A 10,666-nucleotide genomic window follows, 5' to 3' on the forward strand; every position below is an offset into this window, starting at 1 on the left:
ATCTGACCTGAGCCGAAGTCGGAGGCTTAACCGACTGAGCCACCCAGGCGCCCCCAGAGCTTATTTTAAAAATAACTAATTTGGGGGCGCCTGGGTGGCTCAGTCAGTTAAGCATCTGGCTTTGGCTCAGGTCATGCAGGTCATGATCTCACAGTTCGTGGGTTCGAGCCCCGCGTCAGGCTCTGTGCTGACAGCTAGCTCAGAGCATGGAGCCTGCTTCAGATTCTGTATCTCCCTCTCTCTCTGACCCTCCCCTGCTCACGCTGTGTCTCTCTCTCAAAAATAAAGAATTAAAAAAAATTTTAACTGTATTAAAAAAATAACTACTTTTTCAATCAAATGAAAATAATTTTATAGAATTCTATTAAAATAATATGTATAATCTTTTTTTTATAGTTTATTGTCAAGTTGGTTTCCATATAACACCCAGTGCTCTTCCCGACAAGTGTCCTCCTCCATGACTATCACCACCTTCCCCTTTAGCCCTCAGTTTGTTCTCAGCACTCAAGAGTCTCTCATGATTTTCCTCCCTCTCCTTTACTCTTTTCCCCCTCTTACCCTCCCCATGGTCCTCTGTTAAGTTTCTCCTATTAGACCTATGAGTGAAAACATATGGTATGTGTCCTTCTCTGCCTGACTTATTACACTTAGCATGACACCCTCGAGGTCCATCCACTTTCCTACAAATGGCCATATGTCATTCTTTCTCATTGCCATGTAGTACTCCATTGTATATATATACCACATCTTCTTGATCCACTCATCAGTTGACGGACGTTTAGGCTCCTTCCATGATTTGGCTATTGTTGAAAGTGCTGCTATGAACATTGGGGTACATTTGCTCCTATGCATCAGCACTCCTGTATCCCTTGGGTAAATCCCCAGCAGTGCTATTGCTGGGTCATAGAGGAGTTCTACTGATAATTTTTTAAAGAACCTCCACACTGTTTTCCAGAGCGGCTGCACCAGTTTACATTCCCACCAACAGTGTAGGAGGGTGCCCGTTTCTCCACATCCTCACCAGCATCTATAGTCTCTTGATTTGTTCTAAAAATAACTAATTTTTTTAAAAGTTCATTGATGTGGTTTCACATCACTTGCTGAATTTTAGTGTATCAATGAATATTCAGTTATCTGAAAAGCTTATTAATATATTCTCCCCTTTTCAAACTAAGTATCTAATGTGTGTGGCCAGATTTTCTTATACACTTCAACTGAAATAGCCTACTGCAACAACTGAATGCAGAAATAGATATGAGAATTCAGTTGCCTTCCCTTAAGCCGGACATTAAATAGATTTGCAAAAATGTAAAACAATACCACTTTCCTCACTAGTTTTTTTTGTTTTGGAAAATATGGCTTTCATTAAAATGTTATGTATATTAACACGTAACATAACAGGCTTTATTTAATAGACATCACTTTTTGTTACTTTTAAATAAGTTCATAAATATTTTTTAACTTACCTGGTTTTCATTTCTAAAATGGTAAATATGGATAGATATAATACAAACGAAAGCTTTTTGGGAGTCTCAATGGTTTTTAAGAGCATAAAAGGGTCCAGAGACCAAAACTACTGCTCTAGCCATACAAATTATTTTCAGTTCCTAAACAACATGTGAGTTTTGCCTTGCAGCCTTTGCATGTGCTTTTCTTTCTGCTTTGTGTATTCTCACCAATCTGCCTGGCTAACTCCTATTAACAATAAAGTCTTGGTTTAAACATCACTTTCTCCAGAAAGTCTTCCCTGATTGCTCAGACTGAATTAGCTGCCTCTCCCATGTACTCCCACAGTACTACCTTAATCTACATCATAAATCCATCCTGGGACTGCTTATTTACATGTCTGTTATTACCCATAACTTCCTTGTCTCTTGTGTGCTGGGATCAGGTCTTGTTCACAGCTATATCCCCAGGGCCTACACCACTACCTGATGCATACAGGCATTCATGAAATATTTATCGATAGAACAAGTTAACAGTACCATTCATCCCAACTAATGACGTATTATTATTTTCACAAGAAAATGGAGGCTCAGAGAAGTGACGTGTTCAAACAATTCACTGAAAGTGAGCTGAAATGGTACTCCAACACTTTTACCTTCAAATCCTCACTCTTTGGAATAGTTGGGACAGTTTACCTGGGAACTAATGGCATACTTCAGGTAGGACAGGATGAGAGGATTGGGGGAAGGTCCAATCATGGCCTGCTCCAGTAGTGCTTCTGCAAAGGGAAGAACAAAGCAAGACTGAGTGGTTATAACTTTTCTGGGTTTAGCCCTCCCATCCTTCCTTCCTACTTCACTTGAGACCTGCTAGGTTGAGAATGTCCCAGGTGGCTCCTTTGGGAAAGAATTTCTTCATGTTGATTGCCCACTGGTAGTCACTCCATCGCTCCTTCCAGGCTTGCAAAATGGCTTGCTTCAGATTCACCACCTTCATGATTTCACTCTGAGAAGGGGCCGGTGGCGATGGGCTTTGAGGTGGGAGAAACTGAGCTAAGAGAAGAGAAGAGATTGTGAGGGAAAGAACGGGGGAGGGCAGAACAGAATGAAATGGATACAGGAATATTTAAGGGAGGCAAAGGAACTAGAAGAAAAATGGAGAAAAGGATAAGGTAGGGATTCTATCAAGTTCCTCCCTCCTGAACCATTCCTTCCTTAAATTGGAGCACTAAAAGGGGGTCAAAGGGGCTTGGTACAAAGAGTAAAGAAGACAGCAAGGGGTTAAAGCCTATTCCGATTGTCTAATTACACCCTTAGCCCTGGCTAAGTCCCTTAGTCCCTACCACCCCAAATCCAGAGTGTCTTCCTCCATTTCCTCCAGTTTCCCCAACCTTGAAACTATAATTCCCTATTTCCCTTTCATCCACCACCTCCCCGATTTTAAGCCTACCGTAGAAGCTAGTTCTAGATCCTAGGAATCGCCATTTTGACACTTATCAGAGAGCTTAGCTTCTATTGGCTGGGAATAACAAACATGAGCCAATAGGAATACAGCAGGAGACAGGTCACGCCACTACGTCTTCTGGGAATTGTAGTTCCTTGGATTGCGCTAGCGAGGAAGCTAAGGGACTAAAACTAGTCTGCCCGCATTGTTTCTCTGCTTTAGGGAAAACATGTAGGAGCTGAAGCATCACAGAGACTCGGGGAGCCGAGGGGGAAGGGCTCTTGAAAGACCGCTAGCAAGCAGGCGTCGCCCCAAGACGTCACTGTCGACCAGGCGTTTAAATGATATTCTGACACCCTTTCCTTGCATACTAGTTAGTAGGCATAGCAGGGGCGTGGCATTCGTTAAGCAATACGTTTTTCTCTTTCCTGGCCGTGTGTGTGTGTGTGTGTGTGTGTGTGTGTGTGTGTGTGTGCGTGCGCGCGCGCGCCTACACCCCTGAGTCTACCAGAGTTCTTATTTCCACACCTGTATTCCAGAGGCGACATTAGGGCTTGATCAGTTGCACACACATCACATCACCACTTAATCCCCAAATTTGGCAGTCCTCCCAGAATCTCCTAGCCTTGCATACTGCTTGAATATGGGAAGAAGTAAGGAGGAAACCAAATTTAAGGTTATCAAAAATAAGTAAAGTCTAAGAAACTGTCACAGCCAAGAGGGCTTAAGGAGACACCAGGTATTAAATATAATATGGTATCCCGGATATTATCCTGGAATGGAAGAACATTAGGTGAAAACTAAGAAATCTGAATAAAGCATAGACATTAGTTACTAATAACGTATCAATGTTGATTGGTTCATTAGTTGTAAAAAAAAAAACATACTAATGTAATGTAAGAGGCTAATAAAAAAAAGAAATTGGGTATGGGGAATGTAGGGACCCTCTACTATCCTCAAATTTTTTCCTGTAAATCTAAACTATTCTTTTTCTTTTATTTCTTTTAAAAAATATAATCTCGCTTTTTCTACGGAACCATATTGTATATAATTATGTTCAGGTCTTGGAGCATTAGCCCTTCTTTTCCCACTCTAGTGAGAAGCTCAAGAGCAAACACTATCCACCTCTGGCTCCAATATGTGACCCTTCCTATATATAGTCCTTGTCCCTGCCCTGTCCTACGGCTAGATTGTCCCTAACATTTATAACTGAGGACAAGAGTAAGCATGAAGACCCCAACCTGTGTCCTGCTACCCCCTACTTTCAGTTCCCCCATCCCATACCCTAAGGAGCCTGATATTCCATCCATGAGGCCAAGTTCCATCCATATTCCCCAGCAACAATTCTTTGGTCACCCTTTCAGTGGCAAAGTCAGTCATCAGGGTAATGAATCTGGGACAGCAGCATGCTCAGGCTGTGGAAGCAAACTTGTGGCCCTTGGGGGAGAGAATAACAGGATCCTGGGTATCCGGAGCCTAATTACAATGGGAAGACAAGGATCCCTGTTCTGAGGGGTAGAGTGCAGCTGAAGGAGGGCCAGATCACATCTCTCTAAGGTTATAACTGCCTATGACCTTTCTCCCTCCCCCTACACCCAATCCCCTGCCTCCATTCTGGTCCCCTTTGTGCCTATCCAAGTGACACCACTGGGAAAACAGCAAAACAGTTGCCAAATATATGGGACTAAAGCTTCCAAAGCAGAAAGGAGGGAGAGCCCAGACACCTCACACTTAACCTCCAAACTGCCCCCAGCCACACACACACACACACACACACACACACACACACACACACACACACGCCACACTTGAGATGACCAGACCACAACCCCTGTTACTCTTCAGCCTCACATGTACCTGGCCTCCCTTCTTCTCCCAGGCCCCCACTCTACCTTTGCCTGCTCCCTCCTCTCACTCCTATCTGGTTACAGCAGCCCAGGATCCCCACCTTGGGCCATTCCTGGATCTTACAGCTCCCTTCCCATCCCCCATAGGCCAAATTGCCCCTCTTAGAGAGAAGTTGTCAACTTTGTGACTGAGTTAGTGGGTGTTGGGTACATTTGGGGACTATCTGGGCCCTGAGGATAGTGGTATTCTGAGCTTAAACCATCCTTCTCTGGCAGGAAGCCTGGCACATCTCTGGGGGATGGAGGGGTGCCTCCTTCCCACTTCACAGTGGCAGGGAGGCGGCTTTTGTAGTCAGGCCATCTGCCTTCCCTGTCCCCCCACTTCTCACCAGCAGCTCCTTTTCTAGGCTTGGCAGGGTTCCCCCAAGAACTGGACTCCTAAAGAACTAGGAGGACTCCCTTAGCTGTGGACATGGGCCATCTTCAATCTCTCTACTTTGACTGTCTTGCCTCTCTGGTCTGTAAATATCAGAGATAGCCTTTCCATTCGCCACCTCTTCCCTCCACAGCACAGTAGCTCTCTAGGACCCATGGGTTCCCTGGCTGGATCATCTCTCCCCAAGGATGAAAATCCTCCTGTGGGTAAGAGAAGAGATACTGGCATCCCCTTTGGATATAAAGGAAACTCTCCCTCCACAGAGCCCCTCTCAAAAACCTTTCTTTTGGGAGCATTTGGGGAGCTCAGTTAGTTAAGCGTCCAACTTCGGCTCAGGTCATGATCTCGCGGTTCATGGGTCCAAGCCCCACATTGGGCTCTGTGCTGACAGCTCAGAGCCTGAAGCCCACTTCAGATTCTGTCTCCCTCTCTCTCTGTCCCTCCCCTGCTTGCACTATGTCTCTCTCTGCCTCTCAAAAATGAATAAATATTTAAACACTTTTAAAACCTCTTTTTTAATGTTTATTTATTTTTGAGAATGCAAGTGGGGGTGGGATGGGGGTACAGGATCCCAAGCAGGCTCTGTGCTGAACGAGGAGCTTACTTAAGATTCTTTCTCGGGGTGCCTGGGTGGCTCAGTCGGTTAAGCCTCCGACTTCGGCTCAGGTCAGATCTCACATTCGTGGGTTCGAGCCCCGCGTCAGGCTCTGTGCTGACAGCTAGCTCAGAGCCTGGAGCCTGCTTCCGGTTCTGTGTCCTTCTCTCTCTGCCCCTTCTCCTCTCATGCTCTGTCTCTCTCTGTATCAAAAATAAATAAAACATTAAAAAAATTTTTTAAAAGATTCTCTCTCTCTCTCTCTCTCTCTCTCTCTTTCTCTCTTAAATAAAGAAAAAGACTGTGAAGAACAGGAGTGTGGGTACCCAAAAGGATTGGAACATACCTTATCTAGGCTAGAAAGAAGGATAAGGAAGAATCTAGATGCAGAAACATTGAAATAATTGGTAAACATACAAGGCACAGAAGGTTTCAGCTTCCCTTCTCTCCACAGGGAAACTGAGTCATTCCCCTCCCCAGCTGGAACATTTTCCTTTGGAAGCTTGCCTGAGTCCCCCCACTAAGGGTAGTTAATTGGCAGCAGGTGGATGGAGAAAGAAAGAGTTGTTCCCACACACACAAACACAGCTGGTTCCAAACCAGCTCCTTTCTCTGACCAGTCCCTACATCAAAATCCCCATTTTCTGTTTATTTAGGGGAGAGGAGAATGGGGAAGCAGCCTACCAGGGGGCCCTACCTCAGGGACAGGTCCTGGATCTCCCACCATTCCCTGTGTCTGTCTTCCCACCGCCCCAAAGACATTCAGAATGAGACCAGCCAGGACAATGGAAGGCAGCTTTTTTTTTTTTTTTTACTGTTTTTATTTATTTTACACTTGATCTTAGCCAAAAGGCCGAGAAGCAATGTTTTTATTTATTTTAGAGAGGGAGAGAGACAGCATGAGCAGGGGAGGGTCAGAGAGAGAGGGAGACACAGAATCTAAAGACAGGCTCCAGGCTCTGAGCTAGCTGTCAGCACAGAGCTGGATGCGGGGCTCAAACCCACAAACCATGAGATCATGACCTCAGCCGAAGCCTGACGCTTAACTGACTGAGCCATTCAGGCTCCCCTGGAAGGCAGCATTTGAGCTAATCCTTGGAGCAGTTTCCTCTCCCAACACCCTAGAAGATGCCTTCCCTTTCCACACGCCCAAGTCAGAGGAGAAGAGACATCCTGTGAACCCGAGGCCTGGACAGCAACAGGGAAAAGAGGCCAGCCTGCCATTTCCTTTGTACCACCTCTCCCTCCAGGCCCTGAGAACCACTCTATACTCCTGGCCTCCACACAGGCTTGTCCCCCCTCCTCTCATTGGAGGGGGAAGGCTGCAAGATGGGCCCAAAGTCTATGGTAAAAGACATTGTGCCCCCCTATCTCCCCTCCCTTCTCTCCTGGCAAAGGCCAGATGAGGGGACTATATGCAAGATTGACACCAAAAGCTGGAAAATTTAGGGGATCCAATATCTGGCACACACTAAATGCTTTTTAAAAAAATTTTTTTAATGTTTAATTTATTATTGAGACAGAAAGAAACAGAGCATGAGCGGGGGAAGGTCAGAGAGAGAGGGAGACACAGAATCTGAAGCAGGTTCCAGGCTCTGAGCTGTCAGCACAGAGCCCGATGCGGGGCTTGAACCCACGAACTGTGAGATCATGACCTGAGCCGAAGTCGGCCACTTAATCAACTGAGCCACCCAGGCACCCCAAAATGCTTTTTTATAGAGGCATGAGAAAAATGAATAAAAGTAGGAGAAACTCTGAAAAACAACCTGGAGAAGGTGTCAGTTTTTCTACTTCTTGCCTCAGCTAGGCATGGTCCCTAGGCAAGTTTCAGCCAGGTGTGAGTCCCTTCCCCTAGCTCTCTGTTTTGTGACTCATACCCAGGGCACCTGATGATTGGTAGGGGGGACATTAAGTTGCCATTTTACCCTTAGCAGGGCAATGATTGGTTAATTTCCCAGTCTCTCATCTCTGCCAGCCACTTCATCCCCAACTCCCATAAAATGTCCCCCCCTTTCTTTTCTCCATTTCCACTACCCTTTCTTGATTGAAAGCTCTAAGAGAAAGAAAAATATGGGCTTTAGGTTCTCTTTAGGTTCCTCTGCTGTCTTTCCAGAACTCCCCAATAAGTGGGGCTATGTTTGCAGAGTCAAGGGGTGTCTGCTGAACACTTCTTCACTTGCTGACATCACCCAGAGGCCAGGAGCTCAAGATGGGGAGGAGCGGGATTACTGTGGCCCAGGTCACAGGGGTAATTCCAGGGCAGTCTGGTAGAGGGCCTGTCCCGTTTCCCCAAACCCTTTGGGGCTTCTTGGCAGGGATGGAGGATGCTGTGTGGGGTCTTGACTTCTAGGCTTTTGGGGGAAGCTCTTCAGAAAAATAACTGGATCTCCCGGTTTCTAGGGGTGGGACCCTGAGAAATCTTGGGGTGCTTCCTAGCAACAGTCTGGGAGGGAAGGAAGGAGGAAAGGAGAGAGGGTGGGGCCCAGGCATAGCTGCTCTGATGAGAGCCCAGAGAACAGGCTGTTCCTGCTGCCTCCTTGGCAACCAAAATCTGAGAAGGAGGGGGCTGTCAGGCCTATCCCCTTGGAGGGTCTCTATCCCTCCTCACTTGTGCCCTACCTCCCTGCTCTCCCCAGGGATTCAGCTCTGAAACAGAGGTGGGGGGGTGGGAGGGAGGAGGCAGCCTGGGTGGGGGTTTCCTGGCAAGGAGACAACAGAGGCTGGGGCTGAAATGACTCTGAGAGGAGCTAGAAGCTTCAAGAAATGGGGGTAGGCAGGAAGAGCGGGGTGGAAAGAGGGGTGATGCAACACTAGGCAGGGGCTATAAGCCCAGACCTGGGCTGGATCCCAGCTTCTGGCGGGATGCCTGCTTTGGAGAGTGTGTGCCCTTCACTTTGCCCTTGCCCAGGTCTGTTACCAGCCCATACTGGGAGCTAAGGAAGTGAGGTAAGGAGAAGATGGGAATGGTAAACTCTTGTCTTGGAGTTCAAAGTCCCCCAGTCTGCCCCTGGGAGAGGGGGAGTGGGGAGAGGTGGATCAGGAAGCACTTCGTTTTCCATGGCTTTGGGTCTAGGATTTCAAAAAGTCTCCCTCTCTGGATATCTTTAGGGCCTTTCGTCAGAGATGTGGGGGAAGCCAGAATGTAAGGGAGACAAAACCATAGCACTCTTGTGTTCCCCCTGCAGACTCAGTCACCCTGTCCTAATCCAGATTAGCGCTAGACTTCACATTGCCTCCTGGTTCTGCCTGATGGATGCAGAGTATAATTGTACCTCATCTCATATAAATGTATCCCATGCATCAGGATTCTATCTTAGCTCCTTGGGCATCCCAATCCCCAGAGACTATCTCCATACAGGGTAGAGCATGAGCCCTAAGCACTACACAGCACAGCCTTGCTCCTTGTGCCTTGCTCCTCTGGGTTTCAGCCAAACATGATTACCGAGGACGTGGCACTGATTGGCAGACAGCCACCCTCAGTGCACCTCACACTGCACACTGCCCTGACTCTGCACGATGCAGCCTCCTGCCCCATGCTGCAGCTGTTGCATGTCCACTGCAAGCCCAGGCTGAACCCACAGGTTCACTTACTGCATGCTGCCTGCACCAGATAGCCTCGACTCCCCAGTGCAGCTGCCACTGCACACCATGGGCTCCCTTCACTCACTGCAGACCCCTCATTGTCACCCACTCCACATCCCACACTGCATCCCACGGGTTTCATCCCAGCTGCCCTTCTCGTTCCCATAATTCCAAGGGGTCCCAAGAGAGGCACCCTCCCCTCCCCCATGCATTGCAAACCCCATTATGCTCCCCCTTCCCTAAGAGAAGAGGCTCCAGCAGAGCTGAGGATGCAAGAGCCTGAGACTAACGTGAGCAAGGACATCCCAACTCAAGGCTGTTGGCCAGAACCCCACACTTAGCAAGTGATTCTGCCCAGTAAACCGGGCAATTGGTAGAGCAGCTCCACATCATACACACACACACACACACACACACACACACACACACACACACCCCTTCCCAAGAGCAGACTGTGGTGACACAGCCCCACCCTGGGAGCCAAGGGAAGGCTCTGGCCCCCGCTGGTAAAACTGGGCTAATGACAGTGGGGGAACCGGCGGGGCCAGGGGGGGTGCTGGGGTAATTAGGGTTCTGCCTGGCGCTGGGAGATCCCGAGATGAAAGGGGCTCTGGCGTCACCAAGATGGTTTTATGTCCATGAATGCAGGTGTGTGAGTGTGTGTACATGGGGGTGGGGCTGGCACGGTGGAGACCTCTCCTTTGGGGAAGGAGATTCATTTTTATGCAGCCTGCCCTCCTTAGATGGGTCCTTAGATGTGGATTTTGGTGGGGGCACACAGGGAAGGAAATATCACCTACCTCGGTGAAACTGAGAATGGAGGTGGTAGGGCAAGGCTTGCCCCCTCTCCTGCTCACCAAGGGAACCAGACTGTTGAGGAAATAGCTAGTGACGGAGAATAGAGAGCCTATATTGGAAGAGGATGACATTTGAAAGAGGAGGCAGTGGACCAGGTAATGTTAGAAATGAGGGGAAAAGAGGTAATGGGGAATGAACCTCCAAAAGATTAAAAACACGAGATGATTGAGGTAAAAAGGACCTGAGAGGTCACTTGCCCAACCCTCACATTTTAAGGTTGAGGAAGCTCTGTCCCCGAGAGCGGTGGTGATTTGCTCAAGGTCATACATTGAGTTACTGGCAAAGAAAGGCCCCAACTCAGAAACAAACTCTAAATCTCCTATAGGGGGGTGGTTAGACTTTCTCCCCGATTTATAAGATGCAAGCGGCCGATCTATACTCCCTTCTTCATCCCCATGGTGCAAACCCCAAAACCTCGTATTCTTCCAGCAAGCCAAGGCTATTTTTTAAAATATGTCA

General features: G+C 47.7%; 1 protein-coding gene across 4 annotated transcripts in view; it reads right to left on the reverse strand.

Annotated features, from left to right (window-relative positions):
• Positions 1-10,666, reverse strand: part of MED24 (mediator complex subunit 24) — a 36,099-nt gene that overhangs the window by 24,820 nt on the left and 613 nt on the right. For 2 of the 4 annotated variants that reach the window (XM_029929090.1, XM_029929087.1), the window contains exons 1-3: positions 2,896-2,947; positions 2,313-2,498; positions 2,142-2,224 (exon numbers count right to left, since the gene is read on the reverse strand). In XM_029929090.1, coding sequence (XP_029784950.1) covers positions 2,142-2,224; positions 2,313-2,442 — 213 coding nt within the window. In that variant the 5' untranslated portion in view covers positions 2,443-2,498; positions 2,896-2,947. The other 2 variants (XM_029929089.1, XM_029929088.1) reach the window with 2 other exon arrangements.

Source organism: Suricata suricatta, chromosome 17 (assembly GCF_006229205.1).
Source record: "Suricata suricatta isolate VVHF042 chromosome 17, meerkat_22Aug2017_6uvM2_HiC, whole genome shotgun sequence".
NCBI lineage: Eukaryota > Metazoa > Chordata > Mammalia > Carnivora > Herpestidae > Suricata > Suricata suricatta.